Source organism: Vulpes lagopus, chromosome 19 (assembly GCF_018345385.1).
Source record: "Vulpes lagopus strain Blue_001 chromosome 19, ASM1834538v1, whole genome shotgun sequence".
NCBI lineage: Eukaryota > Metazoa > Chordata > Mammalia > Carnivora > Canidae > Vulpes > Vulpes lagopus.
In genome coordinates this window covers 39,051,396-39,075,205 of record NC_054842.1, presented here as the reverse complement: position 1 = coordinate 39,075,205, position 23,810 = coordinate 39,051,396, and the positions used below count along the sequence as shown (strand labels likewise).

The following is a 23,810-nucleotide window of genomic DNA, read 5'->3' as shown; positions in this document are numbered from 1 at the left end:
GACCCTGGCCCCGCAGTACACTTAGGCTGGCGCGTGTGTGTGTGTTTGGGGCCAGCTGTGCCGATTTCCAGCCCTTTTTTTTTTTTTTTCCAACAACTTGTTTGGTGATTGTAAAATTGGCACGACTGTCACACATTTATTCGCATGTAATTCAGGTGCACCGACGTGTGTAACCGTTGGATAGGCACATTTTAAAAATCTAATTACAGTCATTCCGGCGGTGTCTTCACATTTATAAATTTTATTTTTTTTATAAATTTGATTTTATAAGAAGTGTGTTAGGCAAACGCTAACTGAAGCACAGGATGACTTCCTTGAACAATTTTTTTAAAGCAAGATTTTATTTAAAGCAGATTTCTGCACCTTTAAAATCTAGGAGGTAAATCTGCAACTTCTATCTTGAATACTTAACTGCTTCCCACAACAACGATACAAAAATCAAAATTGTGCCCTCTGTGCTTTAGGTTTTAAAAGGCAATACAAAACTTTACGTCAGAAAATTTATCTTATATTTGAGGGAAGTAAATACTTCCTATTCGGGTTGATTTATTCTATCTCTGTTCTTGCCAGCACTAACTCCCAAATATCCCAAATATGTCTTTCTCATCATTCAAAGTCTTCTTTGGATTTTTTTTTTCTTAAAGATTTTTATTTATTTATTCATGAGAGACACAGAGAGAGAGAGGCAGAGACACAGGAAGAGGGAGAGAAGCAGGCTCCATGCAGGGAGCCGGATGTGGGACTCTATGCTGGGACCCCAGGATCAGGCCCTGGGCCCAGCCCTGGATGGAAGGCAGGCACTAAGCCGCAGATCCCCAGTCCTCTCTAGATCTTAAGAGGCCTTAAGTAGATGACGAGATTGCCCACCCTTCGAAACATTATCATGTGTTTACTTCAAAATGGCTGATTATCGATTGAATCATTTTAGGTTTTTCTTATCATGTATCATTAATCTACTCCATTCTATCCTGTTTCCAAGTTTGCATATTTGGTGGAATGTCAAAATTGTTGTCAGTTTGTGACCATTGAACAAAGATGTGTGCTCACTTAAACACTCTTCATAGTCCAGTAAAATTTTCACTCAGTAGGACAGCTCTAACCCTGACCCATCCAAAAGTTCCAGAGTGTTGGAAGGTAAACATTCAGATGGCTCAAAATATAAAAACCACTTTAATCTGCAGTCCTTTCAAGCTTCTTGGTTTATTATTTCTCATCCATAAGGACTCCCACAAGGGATAGATTAATTTCTTAGATTCAGGGGAATTCCAACCTACTTTACTAGATAATTCTAGGAGGCAAAGTATTAAAGGGCTTTCCCTTTTTCAAAGTAAGTGTTGCAACTGTATCCTGTTCTTTAGAAGTTTTTTTAATCATCTCAGAAGCAGCATTTTCTTCTCTCTTGCCTCTCTGGTACACACTTTATCCAGCATAAATTGGGGTATTTTAGCATCCCCTGTATAATGGGTTTATTGTGCATCTGTGTCAGTAAGACTAATGATAGAATTATGATGAATAATGGCTTGTAGGATTCAGAAGCAGCACTTTTACTCAAAGCAACTCACCAATCTGCAGGTACAAAAGAGAAGACCATTAACTTCAGTTGGAGAAGAGAAAAAATCCAGATTCAGATCTGGTATTAAAAGTCGAACAGATTCCCCCAAAAAAGTAGAACAGGGGTGCCTGGCTGGCTCAGTCAACAGAGCATGTAACTGTTGTCCCATGTTGGGCACAGAGCCTACTTCAAACAAAACAAAAAAACAAAAAGAACCCCCCCAAAACCAGATCCTATATACATCTTCAAACTCTGTGCCTCTCCCTCACTACTCTTAGGCCACATTTGCCTATTTCTTTTACGATTTCCCCTATTGCATTTTATCTCTATCTAAAATTCCTATTTATTATCTCTCTCCACTAGAAGATTAATGAAGTTAGAGAACTGTCTATACTTTTCTCAACTTAATCCCCATGTTTCTAGCATCATACCTGAATCATAACAAATTTATGTTAATAAACTGATTCCCTCAAAGTATTTTAGCACAAACCAAATTATAGAAATAATGCAGTTGGTCTTTACTAAAATTCTCCATACTAAAGAACCACAGAACCACCTTCATTTCCCTCAAAATAATCTAATAATATTTTTTTGTTTTACTGATTAAAACAAAATTATTTTCTTTTCTGGAAAATAAACTTATGATAGATTAATTTTCAAGGTTCTGTATTCTTTAAATGAAATGAACATTGACACATTTGTATATAGAGTTTTTATTAAATATATTTTGTGAGAAAAAGAACACTAAAGTGCCAAATTTCATGTAAATCAGATAACTTAGTAAATATAATGGTGAAAAAAATCAAAGGGGAAACATTGATTAAGCTTAGAGCAAGAACACATCTTAATCTTCATTTAAGAAAACAATCATCAAAATATAAAAGTAAAGGAAAACACTTTTGTAGAAGAATATATTTCAAAGTTCCACCTATTGATGATTTCACTTAAAAAATTCCAAACACATGAGTAGTCTCATTCTTACCAACCTGTTTTAATCAATAGGTAGAAGAGAAGTTTAGACTACTCATTCACACTGAGATAAAGTGACAGCATTTTTGTTGTGTAGCAGTATTGTTCACTCACGCTAACGGTGGAAAAATGGAGGAAACATATTTCTGAATTCAATTTTTAGCAGCAGAATCTGTCTACTGATAAAAAATTCACACAAAAGTAGGTCTGAAGATTAGCTATTCCCAAGTAACACAATCATTAACCAAACACTGCCAATTTGTAGGAGGCTGTGGAAAAAACATGTGAAAATATTCTATTTTGAATATTAGCTTTGTATTACTTTCTGCTGAAGATATTCTGTGGGTATATTCTAAATTAGTCTTCAGTATAGATCAAAATTCACATGTGTCATATGAAACTAACAGTATAATGTCAATGTGTCTTGAGATGCTCTAGTCAATGTTTTGCTATAAATATGTGGAAGAAGCCAGTTGAAAAATAACTATATGCACATCCAAAATGAATAGTTCTAAAAGAAATTCTTCATATACCAATATCTATGAACTGAAAAGTTGTTACACACATAGTGGGACTATAATAAACACTTAATGGTTGGCTGACTGAATCAGTTATACATTCCATTTCAGAAAACCTGGGTAGTTCAGATTCAAAAAATATATATGTACACAAACATATTTCTCTAATAACAGCCTACCAACATATATGCTGCATGTCATAGTTAAAGCTGTCTTACAAACTAGCATACATAAAATATAAGTACAGTTAAAATTAAGTTTTAAGTAAAAAGCTCCTGATACTTATATAAGAGAATGTATTTTGGGGTTTATTCAAGAGTTAGTTCTCATATATAAAAACGTTTAATGCTAATGAACAATACTTGTCACTTAAAAATTTGAGACAATATAGAAATTTACAGAAAAGTTAAAGTTCACATAGTTGAAAGAAAAAAATAAAATAACTTGGATAATGACTCTGAATACATTTATGATCAAAATTAACACAAACACACACACAAAAATCAAAGCACAGCAGGACCTGCAAAAAATTTTTTTATATTGATCTTTTTTGAACCATGAAAAAGAATAAATTAGTCTTGTTTTAATAAGACTTTCAGAAAATGAAAATAATTATGAAATATCAGCTTGATGATGAACATATTATCAGTACTGACTGGTAAATTAGTTGTATTATCCAAAAATGTTGACAGATTCTAACTAGTATGAGTAAGACACTAAATTCATTAATGAATTATACTAGTTTAAGCATACAAATAATCTCTGGTTTTATACCCACTACATTTCAGAATTCTGTAAACTGTGAGACATTCAATGTGTTTAATGTGGCAGAAAATCATATGAAATGTTTCATTATTTTATTTTGTTTAGTCCTTTTCCCATTAAGCATGCAAACACGGTCATAACCATCTTTGGTTTCACTTCTACAAGGTCATCAGGTAAGGCATATATCCGGGCACCAATTTTTCGAGCAACTGAAATGGCATATCTTGAAAAGACAAGAAAAATATCTTAGTATTTGTTATCTACTGTGTTTTCACTTACTATATGTTAAGAATGAAATATTTTGATTAGATTAACTTTATGAGAAAGTCAAGTCTTTAAATCATATTCCCCATATAAGCTGTACTTCAAAATGTTAAAGACATAGTAACCTTATCTAAGGACTTACAAAATTAAAGAGCCACTGTGTTTTAATTTAAACCATAAAAAGCTTACTTAGCATTGTTCAGTTTGTCCTCTTCAGATAAGTTTTCTCTCTTGATCATTTCTTGACGAACTGCATTTGGTGCAATGGCATCTATTAAGTCTAGGACAGGTAAACTAGTGCTAATAGTTTTGTCCTAGAAAATAAAGAATCATTCATAAACATCTTTTAATTTTCATAAGCAGACTGGTTTATAACCATATAACTGAGAGCAAATTATAAATTTAGTTTGTAGTGAACACTCAGCTTTTCTGCAACCAGCCTACCTCACAAACCATTTAAAATACGTTTTTCCTTTGGTGTCTACAGAGCTTACAATGTGGAGCTGTCACCATACCCAAATAGGGCTTGCAGATGTGATAATTCTTAAAGTATGCTAACTATAGTATCCATTCTGTAAAAAATACTTTTGAAAGGGAATAGGAGATGGATTTTAAATTAATAGTTTTGCAAATTCTAATAATATATTTCTTAGACCATGGATTCCTAAGCCTTCACTTAAAATTTTTGAGAAAGAAAAATGAAAATAATAGTGGAAAGGAGCTAACATTTACAATGGCATTATCCTTGTTGCTTTACATGTCCAGCTTGTTTAATTTGCCTAAAAACCTCTTTTAAAGAGGATGAACGTGAAATTTCATAGAGCTCAAGTGACTTGTTCACACAACCAGTAGGTACAAAACCAATAATTGAACCCATAATTGTCTGACTGTAATGCCCAAGATTCTCTCCATTTTTGAAGTTACCTCCAAGGTGAACTAAAAATGAACAACTAAATTCTAGTGGATAGACCATTTCAGTTGGAAGTCAGAAATCCTGGTCTAAGTTGTTTTATCACTTACCAGTACTTGAAAAAAAAATTACTTGTTCTTTCAGCTTGAATAGTGGCCATTGCTGCTTGCCTACCCAGAATCTACTCATTCCTTACTACTATCTCCATCCTAACAGAACCCACATTTTTGCTCTGTATCCATATCCCCCTCACATGGACATGTGCTTCAAGGAAAGCTGACCCCATCCACAGCTCCAGGGGTGATCCTGAATTAGTCTAGGCCATGCATTCTGGGGGTTGGGTAATAAACTTACTCTTTATGTATAAAGCATACAGTGCATTAAAATCAGTAATATACATAGCATTAAAATTTCAGGGGAAGGGGAATTTAGGAAGAAAATGTCTAAAAAGACTCCTTAGATGAACAAAAACATTAGTCTGAACCAGAGTAATCCCATCTGATTAGCACAGTGATTTAATTTGGGCCTAATTTAATGTGAGGCCCTTGCCATTTTCTGGAAGAGCTATGGAAAACCAGCAACCCTCCTCCCTCTATGTGAATGAGAGGATGAAACCTTTGTCCCAGTCAGCAGTTATTCTATTATCAAAAGGAAAACCAGCTTTGGAGTGAAGTTGGCACTGTAGATGGCAAAGCAGAGATGGACAAAAGCCTCAGTCCTGAATGACATTCTTCAATTACTGACTCAACCAACACTGAAATCTACCCTACCTCTGGATTTCTGCTATTCTGTACCTTTCCTTTTGGTTTAAACCACTTTAAATTGGGTTTCCGTTTTCCAAAGCCAAAAGGAAGCACCCTTCCCTAACCACTACTATGAGAATGTCACAGGATTCTTGGGAATATTAATATAAATGAAAGCATATACTACAGTTCCTAGACAAATTAATAAAGTTTTGAAAAAACAATTTGAAGCCATGTGAAGAAATGTAACAGTTTACTTTTTGGGGGGCCATGATCTATGAGCCACTACATTTATTAATTTTAGAAAAATTTATATTCTTTACTTTCAGGAATGTTCATTTTATGAAACAGATTTTGGGGGGGAAGTAGAAGTAGAGGGGTAAAAATAACTAGGGTGCTCAAGTCTTTCTGAGTTTAGACTCAAGAATTAGCTTCGAGTTTGGCTTGATTTTCAAGATAACGAATTGTCCCATCCCTCTCTCTTAATTTGATACACATTACTATTAGAACATTCCATGCCATTGTTCTTTGTGTCATTATTAAAAATAGAAGTGGAATGATGTGGCAACCAGAGTTCTCTAAAAAGCTCAAGAGGAGCCTCTCCATATGATGCCCGTTATATGTTGCCATACTAGTAGTGTAGTAAGCCCCTTGTGCTGAGCCCTTAAAATGTCCAGATACTATTGAGCTCTTTACATTGTGTTAACTTATTTAGTTTGATAACAAACTCAGAAGATAGGTATTATTAATATCTCCATTTTAAATATGGGGAAACGGAGGCACAGAGAAATTAATAATTTGCCCAAGGTCATACGGATATTGAATGGTGAACCAGAAGTAAACTCAACTTTATTTATCAAAAGGAGTTAGTATAAACTGCTAAGGTTTCTATAAAACACGTGCCCCTCTCATGTGCTTCCTACTCCCCTTAGCTGATTATAGTACGCTGACACCCCACACAGTGATTCCTGTTTTCTTCTTTGCTTCCTTTCCTGAAGTAAACACTCTGAGGGCATTATGTAGCCACAGTGACTAGCAAAGCAACCTGATACAAGGTAAGCTTTGAATATTTATGAGATGAATGAGCAGTATGTCACTCTGAGCTGAAGTCAAATCCAGGGACACAGAACTACAGTTTGGCTTTTAACCTGCAGTCAGATCTGGATGTGAAATCCAGCTATTCTGCTCAATGGTTAGTTGTATGAAGGGGACATGTTGTTTAATTTTTCTAATGCTCTCCTTTTTGCTTATAGACTTATTGAGAGAATTAAAAGAAACTGTGTAAAGTGCTTAGCATGGTGGCACAAAGAACTCAATAAAGGTAATTAAGATTATTGTTATGGATATACCACATCCTCATCTTCTTTTATTTTATTTTAATCCCGTGTTAACACACAATGTTCTCTTAGTTTCGGGTATACAATATAGTGTGATTCAACAATTTCATATTTCATTCAGTGTTCATACATTTCCTTACCTTGATGAGGGAAAATTAGTTTGTAACTAAAAAGGGCAAATTTGTCTTTTCTAAAATGTCTCAGTATAATACTGCCTTGATTATGATTAGTAGATTCTTACCAGTAACACTTATAATAGGCTTCAAATATAATGCCTTCTACAGTTGGGGGAAAAAGCCTCCCCACCCCAACTTTATTTTAGCATTTGCTGCCACATTTCTTAACTATAGCCTCTTTAAAGACTCTGTTACCAAGCTCCTACTAAATAAATGCCAAGCACATTTGCATTATGTTCCTGCTACCGGGGATCTAAGTAAAACTATCAAGTCTGCTTTTTCTCTGTGCATTTTCTCCCTTAGAGGGTTTGTGGACTCCTATTTTCAACTATCTCTTCTATTTAACTGATGACCAAGTCTGTATTACCAGTTTTAACATTTCCTGTCATCTAGCTCATTTCCTGAACATTACTTCAAATCCAGCAGGGTTAAAACAGATTCATCACCTTTTCCAGAAAGCAGCTGTACCTCCTGAGATTCCCATTTGTTAGTGTTATCTGTTTTTCAGTTACCTAGGCCTAAACCATCAAGTTTTAACTCCTCTTTCTCCTGTGCTTCCCTAAATCAAGAGGCCAAATCCTACTTGTTCTTTTTCAATAGCAAATAACTAACTATCCATTCTTAACATTTCCTGTGCCCACCCCCAACTCCATTCAGATTCTCATCATTTCACACCTTGAGTTCTGCCTCAGCTTCTTAGGCACTGTCCTTGAATTTACACCCTTCTTCCTACTATCCATCCTGCTCACCATGTTCAGAAGAGTATTCCTAGGGGTGCCTGGGTGGCTCAGTCAGTTAAACACTGGACTCTTGATTTCAGCTCAAGTTGTGATCTGGGGGTTGTGGGACTGGCCACTCTGCGCACTTGGTGGGGAGTCGGCTTCTCTCCCTCTCTATTCCTCCCACCCCCACTTTTCTCTTTCTCTCAAATAAATAAGCAGATCTTTAAAAAATTACTAAAATTGTCACTTTTCTTACATTACTCCCAATATTAATAAACTTTTATTAAAGCCAGATTTCTCCACAATCTTGACCCAGACTCTATCTAGCACTATACCCTTAGGAACTATCCTCTCTAGCCAAACTATTTCTCCTAAACCTCTCCGATTTGCCTTTATTCAAGACGGACCCTCTTCTAGCTTGTTATGAAAATTCCAGTTATGAAAGTTTTGTCTTCCTAATAAATAGCAAACGCCATGAGGGCCAAATTAATTTCTTATATTCTGTATCTTTTTCCTTATCTATAAATGTTACTTAATAGTAAGAGCTCAATAAATATTTGTTTCTGAATATTTTCTCATTGTATTTGACTTAAATATATACATGCTTATTATTTTTCATCAACTAATGTACAAATGCATAAATTTTCTAATGAGTAATTATCAATTACAGAATTTCATATGTCCCCTTCCCTGTTTTACATTTTTAAGTTGTGTTTTATGTCTAAAATATATAAAAACAAATAATGGACTGAAAATTCTAAGTTCATTTTTTTGAAATAAGCAACAACAAAAACTCAAAGTGATTAGTTCCTTCCAAGATGGCAAAAAAGAAGCACACTTGAGCTAGGACTCAGGCAACACCTCTGCCATATTCCAGCTGTCCTGTTAAATGGGGCTCAGTATTTAGTGAAGACTGAATTTATCAATTTCTGACATTTCCCCTGCTCTAAAATGTTGTTAAACATATAGTACAAAGGCAAAGAAAAGACTAAAAGATGGATAGATAACTCTTAGGAAAGCTTAGGGTTTCATCTGCATTCTTATTCACTAAAAAAAACCCCACCAAATTGCTGATTTTTCACATATCATAGTAAAATCACAAACACAAGGCTCACTGAATTAATGTGTACAAGCAGACATGCTTATTTGTAGCTAACATCACGTTGCATGCAAAAGCGACACACAATGGAAATGCATGAAAATTAGTGGGTATATATGTGCAGATTACACTTTGAATGCTTTATGAATCATCCACAAATGCTCGGAAGTGAGTGTTAAGTGCCATTATGAAGCCAGATGACAAGATTTTTTTTCCTACCAGTTTTCTCAATTCCCACTTGAATCGGTTTGGCTGTCTCTGTTATGCCTTGGAAATGATGTCAATACAATTCTGAGACTGCTGCTAGGGAGCACAAAACATTATAGGTCCTATATAAACAATGTGTTTTTTTTTTTTTAATCTTTCTTTTTTATTTGACAATTGGGTTTTATGGTTCTATTCTATTTCTTTTTTAAGATTAGATGACCAGAGTCTGATAAATATTAACCTGAATCTATACTCAATAGGACAACCAAAGTATAAGAATTCAAACCATATTTTTGCTTTACAGATGCCCAATAGCTAATAAGCCTAAGTTTATAAATTGTGTCTCTGAGATATAATGTTAATGTAACTCTAGACCTAAGCCAATGTAATTTTCAATAAAAATTCCTTCCTAAACTTAATTTCTTACAAAAACAAAATTTTAAACAGCTTTTGATTACCTTGAAACTGGATATAGAAGTGGGTTTTTGTGCACTTTTAAGAGTCTCATTGACCCATTTAATAATAATTTCATCATTTACTTTTTCACCCTCTCCAAGATCTGATAATACATTCAATGTGTACCTGTAACAGAAAAAATGTATATTTGAGAGTGAAAGGGGAGAAAGGGATGAAATTTGATCACATCATTTATATCAATATTAGATAAATATTTAAGTATTTTGGTTCTAGTAAATATTTCTACCTTTGTCTGGTATTTGCATTTAGTCACATTCCAAAGTTGCAAAGCTCATAATCAGAAACAAAAATATACAGTATTTTTTAAAAAAAATCCCTTACATAGTAGTTTTTAAGAGGCATTAATAAAAGTGATCATTTCCAGATATTTAACCCACTTTTACACAAAATGTATTATCAACGGTAAATCATTTAAAAATATATTTTACACTGTGTAATTCTTGTTTGTTATTCTCAAAAATAGCCAAAATTTTAGTTCATATAACTTCCTGAAGGAAACAGTATTGCTATAAATATATCAGCCTTTACCTTCTCATCAGCTGCCATACCAGTGCCAGAGTAAGTGTTGAATTCCCTTCATTTAGGTCCTGCCCAGCAATGCCAACCAAGGAGAATTTAGCCTCAGTCTTCCCAAGTTCCACTGCATAGTTACAGTTTTCAATCTATAAATAATTAAGTAAAAGCTTTGGTTTAAAAACATGTTTTTAAAAATATATCTCTTGAATATGCCAGCTTTGTTCAGTCATCTGAAAATAACTATGATACTACCTTCAATTTATATGAAGAATATCATTTCACAATAACATTGAAATTAAGGAAATGTTTATTCCCATTTTATTATTATTCCTATTTTATAGCGTAGGTATGAAAGCACTGAAGGGTTAACGTAAATAAAGAACTGGCTAGGAAGTTTTAAAATCTAACCCTAAAAGTCTTGACTGTCCAAGATTACATAGCTTATCAGAGGCAAATCTGTGACTAAAAACCTGGGTTTCCTGCATTCTACAAATAGAGTTAAATACTGTTTTGTCTAAATTTAAAACTAAGGAATAAAGAAATTGTTTCATTAAGAATCAGAAACTTCATCTCCCTTTTCTTCATCCAGATATTATTCATCTTTCAAAATTTAGCTTTAGCCCACTTTCTTCAATAAAGGTTTAACCTTAACTATACCACCTGATACAATATACCCCTTATTGAACTTCCAATAATGCTTATTTTGTAATGCTTATGCACCATCTTCTACTTAGCAATTTATGTACTTTCTTTTGTCAACCATGGGACAGGATCCTTGTAAAGGGCAAAAACTATATCATGTATAAGTCTCTAGATACTCTTCTCCATCCCCAGCCCAGAACCCATCACAATGCCCTGCCTACAGTAAGAATCTGATGAATGAAAGTAAATTATTTACCTACCTACCTATTTTTTTTCCAGTGATATAAGTACAGTTCATTCCTTTCTTTAGTAAATTCTTTTTGTCTACTTGTCCTCTATAGATGTTTATTATCTCCAGTCTTCCTATCTCAGGGTTATTTGTGTGTGTGTGTGTGTGTGTGTGTGTGTGTGTAAATTCTTAGATATTAGAGTCTTTTTCTCCAGTGAAATTGTAAGCTCTCATAATCTTGTAAATACCCCTAGTAGTAAACTGTGCTTCCTGAATACTTTTTGGGATAAAATAAACATTTAGTTAAGAAAAATAGTGTAACTGGTTTCTTCTGATTTTCTTTCCCAAGTTAGTTAAGACCTCATTACAAAACAATTCAACCTGAGATACACAGATACATTTTTTTTTTCTAAGAAAGTATTTCTTGGAAAAGTGAGAAAGGAACCACACAATAACAGAATTTGCACAAATGGGTATTTTCTCTAAAAAAGAAAATCCAAATTCCCAAAGACCTGTTTGTTACAAATAAAAATGCATGAAGATCCTTTGATCCTGTGGTAGCATCTGCCTGGTTCTCTTACTAAGTTTCATAAAATCTTTGCTATGTATACATTTTTTTTAAAATACAAGGAGATAATATTTTAAAATCCTTTCTTTTTTCCTAGTAGTCATACATTAGATTTAGTCTAATAAAAATATATACTATAGAAAAAATATATACTATAGAAATTTTATATTATAAATAGATACCTAATTTATAGAAAATAGCACCAACGTTCTGATTATGTAACAGTGTGAACAGGAGAGAGAAAAACCAGCATATTTTCCACTGACACCTGTTTCAATGGGAGAATTTTCTAGCAATAATGAATAATCACTTATGTGTAAAATGTGTTTCAATAAAAGACCATCTGTTTTATAGTTAGACCAAAATTCCTAAGGGGAATGATGGTGAGGAGGGTGCTCAGGGTTACTAGAGGTCTAAGATGTTGATATGACCAGCAATGAAAGGGTACCTGGAAATGGATGCTAACATAAGGAAAATGATGTGTTCTATTTTTTGAGCAACAGTTGATTCCAAATTTGGCAAAACTTCTAAGATCTGGAGAGGTACCAAACTAGAGAAAGAATAAGAAATTCAGCGCTAGAGATAAGCTGTGTTTATGGTACTACTTAACACTCTAAAAATGGATCTGCTCTCTGAGGAAGTAAATATAGAAAGTTAAGAGCAGTGGGCCAAGAACTGAGCCTTGGAAATTCCTAGAGTTGTCAGGCTAAAAAAACAAAAACTTGTGAAAGTTAGGAATAAACACAAAGCAAGAAAAAAATTGGAGAGTGCAGTTTCATAGAGTTAACGGGAGAAATGAAGATCAAACACTTCAAATGCTGTGGGGAAAAGTGAAGCTTAGATCATTTGTAAAATAGAGAAAAACTACATAAAAGGATACAGGTTTCAAGTGAAAAGAAATACTGAAGAAATAATGAAGAAAGACTATTTAAGTGGTGCAATTTTATGAACTTTACAAAGGAAGCAAAATGATGTCTGCTTATGAATGCCCAAAGCCTATAAAATAAGCCTCTGTGATACTGTCATGAAAGTACTGCTTCATTTTTTTAAAATCTTGAATTTAAACCTTTAATATCCCAGAAAAAAAATTAAAAAATAATATCTTTAATATCTTGAGGCCTTATGTTTCATCCTATAAACAGCTGGTATTTGTTGAAACATTTTACATATGATTCACTTGTAACATCTCATATTAAAATTCCAAATAAAATGAGTGGTTTAATTTTTGTTTTGCTGTTAGATTTTGCATCTGCTTACTCCTAAAGGAACTAGAAAAAGAACAAAGCCCATAGTTAGTAGAAGAAAGGAAAATAATAAAGAGAAAAGCAGAAATAAATGAAATATGAGGCTTTAAAAAAAACTATAGAAAAGATTAAGGAAACCAAGAGTTGGTCTTTGAAAAGATAAACAAAATTGATGAACCTTTATCCAGACTCATCAAGAAGAAAAGAGAGAGGACTCAAATAAATAAAATCAGAAATGAAAGAGAAATAACTGACAGGTGAATTCTACCAAACATTTAAAGAAGAGTTAATACCTATTCTTCTGAAACTAGTCCAAAAAATAGAAAAAGACAAGTGTTGGTAAAGATGTTGAGAAAAAGGAATGCTTGTGTACTGTTGGTGGGACTGTATATTGGTACAGCCACTGTGAACATAGTATGGAGGTTCTTCAAAATATTAAAAATAAAAATACCGTACAATCCAGTAATTCCAGTACTGGTATTTACAAAAAAAAAAAAAAAAAAGCGGAAGCACCAATTCAAAAAGATCCATGCACTCTGGTGTTTACTGCAACACTATTTACAATACCCAAGATATGGAAGCAACCCAGTGTCCACTGATAGACAAATGGATAAATATGTATACACAATGGAATATTACTTGGCCATAACAAAGAATGAGATCTTGTTATTTGTGACAACATGGATGGACCTAGAGAATATTAATGCTAAGTGAAATAAGTCGGACAGTGAGGACAAATACCATATGATTTCACATATATGTGGAATCTTAAAAAAAACAAACAAGCAAAAAGAAGCAGAAACAGACCCATAAATACAGAGAACTGGTGTTTGCAGAGGGGAAGAGTGAGGAATGGATAAAATGGATTAAAGAAAGTGGGAAGTGCAGGCTTCCAGTTATGGAATCATCATCATTCATCTGCCAGATATTCTCCCACCAACTGTAATCAAGTCACTGCCCTGCTCAAAAACGTTTAATGGCTTTCCATTACTTCTAGTTTAAAACACAAGCTTTTTAATCTGACAGTCAAGATTCTCAATATCTGGCTCCAGCTGAAATTTTTAATGTTCATACTCACTTCTTACCTCTGGGAATCTTCTGCTATAGGCAACATTCCCAGAAATGCGTTTTATATTTTCCCATCACTATTCCTTTTCCTGATCCTTAGCACCCCCCTCCAGTGTTCTTTCTCAAATTCTCACTCAAATACTACCTCCTGCATGAAGCCTCTCAAGATAAGTGCAGGCTGTTGCCTTTTCTTCCTTAGAACTCATAATCATTTCTGTGTACACTGTACTATATTATAGCTGTTTGTACATATATCTAATGTTTTTAGGCTTCTTGAGGACCGACTCCGTGTCTTGTGCTATTTTATATCCTGCATTGCACTGTACAAGTAGTAGGTAATCAATAAATATCTGTCAAAAGATATTAACACATAACCAGTAAAGATTTGGCAAGTTCTGATGATTATAAAACAGGGATGAATTTATGATGCACCTCAAAGAACATTAAGGACTAAAACCTGTTAAAGACAAAAACAGTTAATATAAAGTATCTGACTGGGTGAACTGTCTTCATCTTTCCAAACATTTATTAAAGCCCATTTATAAAAGGGCTATGAAGTGTAACACATTTTGGTTTAAATCAGAATCATGGGGACAGACCACACATTACTAAGCTTTATGAAACTCCAAATCCTCTGTTTTATATTAGAACAATAACATATCCTTAGTGGTTATCTCATCCACCTTCTTCATGTTCCCTCCAAGAGCAGGATAAGGAGGTTTGTTGACACGGCTCCACTTGACTGGCACACGGATCATTTCATAGAGCTGAAAGATCACTAAAGCATCTGCAAGGTCACTAAAACAAGAGGAAAAGATGGTGAAGGAGGAGGAAATTTTATTAAGCACAATGAAGATAGGCTTAGGTCTTCAAAAATACTACAGGGTCATTTAATGCTTAAAAAATGACAGGACAAGGGCACCTAGGTGGCTCGGTTAAGTGACCAATTCATGATTTAGGTGCAGGTCATGATCCCATAGGTCATGAGACTGAGCCCCATGTCCAGCTCTGTACTCAGAACACTCAGCGGGGAATCTGCTTGAAATTCTCTCCCTCTGCCGCTCCCCCATCCCCACCCCCAACTCACACTCACTCATTCTCTGAAATTGATAAATCTGAAAAAAATGACATCATTTAACCCAGGACTTTTTTCTTTTTCTTTTTCAAATTTTTATTTAAATTCTAGTTAGGTTTAAAAAAAAATAAATTCTAGTTAGGTAACATACAGTGTAATATTGCTTTCAGGAGTAGAATTCACTGGTTGACCCAGAACTTCTAATCTAGGAATCTGTCCAAAATTTTTTTTTTGTTTACAAAGTTATATGTACAAAGACATTCATTGCCACACTATTCATAAATGTGGAAGCAACTTAAATGCCTGGTACTAGGGGGCTGTTGAATAAACCATCCATACCAGAGACTCCTGGTCCACCATAAGAAATAAGGTAGATCTCTATGTACTTACATGAAAAGCTTTACAAACATACTATGTTTAAAAAAGCAAATGGCAGAACAGTGCATACAGTTAACTATGTATAAAATTTATTTTCAAATTTGAGAGTATTTAAATACCTATATATGCTATGGACTGTTAATAGCAATATCTCTAGGCAGGGAAAAAAGAAGTAAGGGAGATGTAGGGGAAGTATTATCATGTTTTAATTTATTCTATGAATGTACATACTTCCTGAAACTTCTACAGTGAGAATAAATTCATGTATTATGTATGTATTAGGATTTTCTTAAACTTTTTAAAAATCCTACAAAAATCACAATAGCCACAAAGTAGGCAGCTGTTCATGTTAAATAATGAGAGTTAAACGGAAGGAATTTATGAGCAAGTAGGCGTTATTGAAGTAAGAATAGTATTACTTTGGATTCAGAAAAACACATTCTTCTGAGATGCTCAAAGTATATCCGTTGAGTCTGTTCTCAATTTTGTATGCTAAGGACATAAAGCAACAGCAACTGATTTTTAAAACTGCTAGCTCTATGATGTATTATGTGGCTTTTCTCCCTCAACAGCTTGTTCACTAAGTTGTTTTACTAAGATTCAGGTGAAATTTACTTTGCAACTCTGAGCATACACCTTACGGCAATGAAGGGAACTGGGCCCTGTGCTGAGTGATGGAAAGATAAAGTCTGTTTTGAAGGCAATTAAGAACTGACTGGGTTATCTATAAAAGCACATGGAAAATTTTGTATAAAAATATTACTAAACCATTGGTATTGGTTCTGAATTTGTCTTTTTTACTTTAAATGACTCATTCTTATTTCTATTTAGTAAAGTATTATTATTCATGTTTTGCAAATAGGGAAACTGAAGCCCAGAAAGTTGAAATGATTTCCAGAGAATTCAAGATGCAGTCCTGAACCAATTTGTCATAGAAAAAGTCCAGGACTAATAGTTCTTCAAATATATTAAATAACTTGTGTAGGGGAAAGAATTTTCATTTAAAATCAATCTAAATTATGCTATTACTTTGGTTTGCTTTAGATTTGGTGTACTGCAGGAGAGGAGTTAAAATAACTTAGGGTTGGGGTAACTGGGTGGCTCAGCTGGTTAAGTATCTGCCTTCGGCTCAGGTCATTATTCCACAGTCCTGGGATCCAGCCCCGCATTGGGCTTCTAGCTCAGTCGGGAGTCTGCTTCTCCCTCACCCTTTCCCTCCCCCCTCAACTTGTGTGTGTGCGTGCACTCTCTCTTCCTCTCTCAAATAAACAAAATCTTTTTAAAAAAATAAGTAACTTAGAATATGATCCAGACACAAATTCATGGACACATGGTTCTGGTGCCAGCTAGACCTCTGGCTATTGCTTTTCTATATATGATAGTCCCCTTGAGGGTTATGTTGAGGATATTCTGAATTCCCTTTTCCAAAATAAAATTACATATATCTAGAAGTCCTGTGCTATCATTTCAGGGTCCATGTAACTACATATAATCTTTAAAAAAATGTGGTCAATTCTCTTCTCCACTCTCAACTATAGGGAACTCTAGTGATTGTGACATTTATGAAAAAGTTACCATGAGTCTCAACAAATCTTAATCCCCTACTTTTAAGTCTACTTTGTAATTTAAAAAGAAATTTACTTTGAAATTTACATGCTCAATGTAAGAAAAGCACAGACACATATTAAGTCACTAAGATTAAAAGTAAGTCTTCTCAATGGCCAACATGCACATGAGAAAATGCTCTGCATCACTTGCCATCAGGGAAATACAAATCAAAACCACAATGAGATACCACCTCACACCAGTGAGAATGGGGAAAATTAACAAGGCAGGAAACAACAAATGTTGGAGAGGATGCGGAGAAAGGGGAACCCTCTTACACTGTTGGTGGGAATGTGAACTGGTGCAGCCACTCTGGAAAACTGTGTGGAGGTTCCTCAAAGAGTTAAAAATAGACCTGCCCTACGACCCAGCAATTGCACTGTTGGGGATTTACCCCAAAGATTCAGATGCAATGAAACGTCGGGACACCTGCACCCCGATGTTTCTATCAGCAATGGCCACAATAGCCAAACTGTGGAAGGAGCCTCGGTGTCCATCGAAAGATGAATGGATAAAGAAGATGTGGTTTATGTATACAATGGAATATTACTCAGCAATTAGAAACGACAAATACCCACCATTTGCTTCAACGTGGATGGAACTGGAGGGTATTATGCTGAGTGAAATAAGTCAATCGGAGAAGGACAAACAGTGTATGTTCTCATTCATTTGGGGAATATGAATAATAGTGAAAGGGACTATAAAGGAAGGGAAAAGAAATGTTGGGAAATATCAGGAAGGGAGACAGAACATAAAGACTCCTAACTCGGGGAAACGAACTAGGGGTGGTGGAAGGGGGGAGGAGGGCGGGTGTTGGAGGGGAATGGGTGACGGGCACTGAGGTGGACACTTGACGGGATGAGCACTGGGTGTTTTTCTGTATGTTGGTAAATTGAACACCAATAAAAATTAATTAAAAAAAAAAAAAGTAAGTCTTCTCATTACTCTCCATCCTACTACCCAGGGTGCATACACTTTGGTATTCATCCCTCTGGGTTTTTAAAAATATTATATACAAATGTGTACACTCCATTTTTTTTCTTGCAAGATAAGAAAGCAGGGTATTTTTTTTTATTTTTAAAAGATTTTATTTATTTGAGAGAGAGAGAGAGAGAGCATGAGCAGCAGGAAGAGGTAGAGGGAGAAGCAGAGTCCCTGCTGAGCAGGGAGCCCAATGTGGGACTCCATTCCAGGGCTCTGGGATCATGACCTGAGCTGACAAAAGACACTTAGCCAACTGAGCCACCCAGGTACCCAAGGAAGCAGTTTAATCCCAACATTTTTTGTGCTATAAATGCTTGTATTAAGAAAAAAAGGTCAAGTAGACAACTTTAACCATTACACCACAAGGAACTAGAAAAAGAAGAAATTTATCTGAAATTTAGTAGAGGAAGGAAATAACAAAGAAAAGTCAGAAATAAAACAGAGACCAGAATAAACAATAACATAACACTGAAAGTAATGACCAGTTTTAAAAAAAATTGGCAATGCTTTGTATTCTCAATTTTAAATTAAAAAAATGGAATCATACTAGACCTATTCTTCTTTTTGTTAAAAATATTTATTTTATATATATAGAGAGAGGGAGCAGGCACAGGGATGAGGGTGCAGGGGGAGAGAGAATCTTAAGTAGACTCCCTGCTAAATGTGGAGCTCCACACAAGGGCTCAATCTCATGACCCTGAGATCACAACCTGAACTGAAACCAAGAGTCAGGTGCTTAACCAACTGTACCACCCAGGTGCCCCTAACCTATTGGTCTTTTCTATCAAGTATATATTATAGACATTCCTTCACATTATTCTATAAAATTCTTATCCCCTCCTCACACCAAGTATTTGATTCCTTTACTGCCCTGCTACTATAATGAGAGTTCCAGTCTAAATGATACATATCTCTGTCATCTAGCTGGAATTTATACACTTTTGGTTTTTTTTAAACAGTTTAGTGCATCCCATTACTTATTTTAAGTATTTATTTATTTTAAATATTTATTTATTTGAGAGACAGCACACACAATGACGGAGGGAGAGAGAGTCCCAAGCAGACTCTGCACACTAAACGCAGAGTTCTAGGCGGGGTTCAATCCCGCGTATGTGAGATTATGACTTGAGCCAAAACCAAGAGTTGGCCGCTTAACCGACTGAGCCACCTAGGTGCCCCAAGGAATTTATAGACTTTTAAAGTTCATCAAATATTAGTCTATCACATCAAAACAAGTTACCTAAGGTGGTACTGATTTTGATTTTAAACCATAATTTGAATATACACCAAGAAGCAGAAATTACTGTATCATAAATCCTCAACTAGCCAATGACTTGGTCTTTTGTAGCAATAGACTTAAATTCATAATTAAATAATAACTTAGTTATTTGTAAATTATTAATATACAATTAGCTAAAGCTGAGTTCTTTTCCATTTTTAAAGGCAGGTTGGTAGATAATATAATAGAAAAGGAAGGTTTCCTTTTACCCAAACCTAAAATGACACATTGTTAGTACTACCAGACAGCACAGAAAATTATTCAGTAAAATACTTTCTTAGTCCTACCAATATTGATAATGTGTTGTCATTTTTAAACAAGAAAGAATAAGATAAATTACAAGTACTGACGGAAAGCAAATTATTTATACAAGTTAGAAAAAAATTGCAACAAATTATGAGATAATTGAGAGATCTGGGCAAAATAAAGTGTGAATTTTCATTTAAAATATATAATGATAAGAACAGTTTATAAAATATTACTATTCTTCTAATCTGTTATCGTTGAAATAATTTATTATTTTTCTGATCAATTATAAAAGAATAGGATAGATTATCTTTACCAAATTGGTTATTTATATCATCAAAAATTATAACTAATACTATTATATTCTGATCTTTTTAAATAATACTATTCTTTAAAAATCCATTGTATTGCCAATCTCCAGCATTCTGAAATTGTAAATGTTGGTTTAAATTTTTGTGATTTTTAGAAAATGTACTAATATAAACATACCTATGGTTTGAAACTAGAAAAGTTAGACTCTGGTCATAAACCTAAAACACAATTAAGACATTTACCTGTACAGATGATTGATGTATGGGTTGACCCCCAAGGAATTCATCCAGTTCCGAAATGTCCTTTCTTCCTTGCTCTCTCCTAGAGTGGACACAAGTTCATACTGATGATTCAGGACAAAAGGCATCAAGAAATATATTTTAAACCATCCTGGCAGGTACAAACCAGCCATACATACTTTGCTGTGGTTTCTGCGATACTATAATCTTTCAGGGGGAGAAGTCAGTCTTATTGCCAAAGTCTCTTTTCCCTTCTCTGCCTAGAAGGCCTCCATTTGCTCTAAATTTTTCTATCTAGAGTCCTTTCTTTGATGCCAGTGAACCACTGAGTTCTGGGTTTCTCTGTCCAAAAAATAACAGAGAAACTTATATGGTCATGTCTGTAGTTATGATTACATGCAAAAGGGGCTGGCTAAAAATTAATGAAACAAAATCTTTTAGCAGTCAGGTAACATTAGCACAGTAAACCAAAAGAAAAGCTGTGCTCTTCCCAATGCAGTGTTTCTAAATCTGTACAGGTTTTGGTTTTACAGGAAAATTTCTGGGCACACAAACCTACATTTTAATTAAGCCAAACAGCAATGAAGGGGAGAGAGGATTACAGGTAATATAAAAATAAGCAGTGAAGGGATATAACTATTTTACAGGTTTCCTGAGTTTATTTTAGATTGTCACTATTGAAAACATATAAGGGAACACGACACATACACAGGATGCTAAGAGAAAGACATCTTATCCTATTAAGTCCCTAGACCTCAAAAGATCACCTCAGTAAGAAACTCCTGCAGGCACTGTTATTTAACCCATGATTACTTAACCTTCCTGAGCATTCCCTATAAGCAGTACTTATACCACCTATAAAGAAAATGTGGGCTAAGAGCCAGGTGAACTCTCCTTGCCATTTCTGCCTTCCAGTCATCCCTTAGATTAGAAATAGTCCTAAGCGACTATGTAGTAGTATTTGTTTTCAGCAAAGATAGGGGACAGTGGAATGGCCTAACCTACATCTCATCATCAGACGCCTGAAAAACTGAAACATTTACACTTCTCATCACTTCTAAACTATAGGCAAATTCAGATCACTCCCTAACTTTGACTCTTGTGGGATTCCCAGGATAATTAGGCATCTAAATCTATAACCATCTGAGCTCCAGGGACCCATTCCTATAGAGCCATATCTGCAATCATCTTCAGACTAAATGCCATAGATAGTATAATCATGGACAGCCAAAAGAGAAACCAAGCCTTGTAAAATCTAAAGGATTCAGGTTTTTTGTGCAGATGCTCAGGAAATAATCTGTCAGCTGTATTTTCATTTGATTTTCTATGCTAATACCTAAGGCATTCCCAGAATCTACTTTAATTCTTGCTCTATCATATTATATAGCCAATATAATTTCTTAAATTTTATTCCCTCTGGTCTGCATAAAAGGTAACTGACCAGTCTGTCCTACCTGCCACTATCACTTTATGATAACCTATTTGAAAACCCTTTTAAAAAGAAATAAACTAAATATTCCTAGAAATCATGCTTGCCTGTTTGTAGGAGTTATTAAACAAGTGCAAATGAAATGTCTGAACTTTCCCCAAAGTGACATAAATAAAGTGTACTATCATCAACAGTTTGATGCATGTGACCTGGATTTACCTTTTAGTTATTTCTGTATTACAATATGCAATAGATTTTTCTCTAGTAATTAGAAAAATTTTACATTATTTCCTTCTGGGAAAATCCAAGTTGTGTTTTAAAATTACAAACATTGATAGTGTAACAATAGCCTAATTTTTAATTGAATTAAGATCCAAAATCTGCTGTATCTGAAGATACAACAAATAATATTTTAAAAGACACTAGTATTTTACTGAGTTCTGAAACTGTTATAAGCTTCAGGGGTTCATATTTCTTCCCATGTTCCAAATGATTATATTATTATTTTAATTTTTGATGCCTGGAAAGTAAAATAGATTATGTAAGTAAGCATTTATTTATCTAATACCATTTCAAGTTGTCTTGGTAAATAAATGCTCAAAGCCAGAAGCAGTATGCATTTGTGCCAGAGCCATGGTAAAGCACTAGAAAAACATATGTATTCCAGATTGTAAGTGCTGTCTGTATTCGAGACAACTGAAGCAATCTTAGAAGTAAAACGTTCATTGCCGATATAAAAGACAGAAAAAACTATAGAACATTTCATTTTCAGGGCCAAACTGATAACTGCAAATGACAAAAGTTTCAGAAAAAAATAACGAATATACTATAAGTAAACTACTAAGAGGAAAGAGAAGGAACTAACATATATTTAACACTCACTAAATGTGCTAAGTGATGTTTTCCTTTTTCCAACCTATTACTGAGCACATACTGTATGCTAAACTCTTTCATTCATGAAAGGTCATTTTAACTTGCTCTGTAACTCTTCAAAATTAGTATTATTAATCTTGTTTTATAGATGAGAAAACCAAAGCTCAGAGAAGTCACTCAGATACTAAATAGTGGACCCATAATTTGAACAAAGTGTATGTATTTTCTATCACCACAAATGAATTCTGAGATGGCCTCTCTACACATAGCCCATATATTTGGCTCAATTTAATCTGAAGGTTTTATATTTAGTTGGGCTTTTAATTTTCTCTAATTCCATACAGATAAAATTCTTTGCCAGTGAGGACATGAATATAGGATATAATACAGTTAAGCTTTGAATTTCATAAGGATCTATAAAAACAGATTTACAGAGGAAAAATTCCAATGACAGTCAAAGTGAAATACATTTTTGGCAGATGTATCAGGATATACATATGTTCTAAATAAAGATGATTGATAAATATTTCCCATAATATCTTCTTATATAAATAGAATACTAATGGAAATATTTAGCAATCCTATTCACACTGAAAAATTCCAAAAGCATGCTGAACACTAGCAAAATAATTCAAACATGACAAATAAGAGAGCGAGCAAGTTGGAAAAGATATCTAGCAAGAATCCAGTGACTATAAAAAGCAGATCATTTTTAATATGCCACTCTAAACAATGCCTTCTATTGTAAGATACAGAAGGATTTTGAAATTTTCCAGACTGATAAAAACTTAGTCTTCCTTTTTAATTTTTTTAAAAGTTCTAATCCCTCATCCCCAATTTCTCTGCTGAAAAATCTGCACTTTTATCTGTCTTCCCTCTCAAAATCTATGTAGAGAATATAGTCTTTATTTTACTGGGCCTCAGGAAGAGTGAATTGAATTAATCATATTCTTTAAAGAACATATTTGTTAAATCTGAAACTTCTTTCATTAATCAAGAAGATGCAATTATCAAACTGTCAAGGACACTGGAACTCTGGTTGTGGCAGTCAAAGAAAAGATCATGAAACGGATTTCTCATTCTATCCCCCTCCCAGGGAAGAAAGGGAGTAAAGGCAGGTGATGGTGAGAGAATGGACATTCTCTTGCCTGCCAAGAAGGATCCCTATTTGAAGACTGCCTTCTCCAAACCAGGGCAACTACTGAGAATATTTTAGGATGGGCCCCTACCTCTGACTGCTGCCATTGTTCTTCCCTTTAGTTTTGATACTAACGTGGGATAGGTATGTGTGTGAAAGTGTGAGAACAGAAAAGAAGAGAAGGCTAAGAGACAAAGATAAGGAAAAAGAAATAGATAGCAAGAATGTTTTTGTTGTTATGACAAT

The 23,810-nt window shown here is 34.4% G+C and overlaps 1 protein-coding gene across 2 annotated transcripts in view; it reads right to left on the bottom strand.

Annotated features, from left to right (window-relative positions):
- Positions 1 to 2,252: 2,252 nt before the first annotated feature.
- The window catches only part of PLS1 (plastin 1), a 104,185-nt gene continuing 82,627 nt past the window's right edge, over positions 2,253 to 23,810 (bottom strand). For both annotated transcript variants that reach the window (XM_041734577.1, XM_041734578.1), the window contains exons 11-16: positions 20,128 to 20,206; positions 14,690 to 14,804; positions 10,268 to 10,401; positions 9,721 to 9,844; positions 4,258 to 4,382; positions 2,253 to 4,027 (exon numbers count right to left, since the gene is read on the bottom strand). In XM_041734577.1, the coding sequence (XP_041590511.1) occupies positions 3,892 to 4,027; positions 4,258 to 4,382; positions 9,721 to 9,844; positions 10,268 to 10,401; positions 14,690 to 14,804; positions 20,128 to 20,206 (713 nt within the window). In that variant the 3' untranslated portion in view covers positions 2,253 to 3,891. The remainder of the gene's footprint in view (positions 4,028 to 4,257; positions 4,383 to 9,720; positions 9,845 to 10,267; positions 10,402 to 14,689; positions 14,805 to 20,127; positions 20,207 to 23,810) is intronic.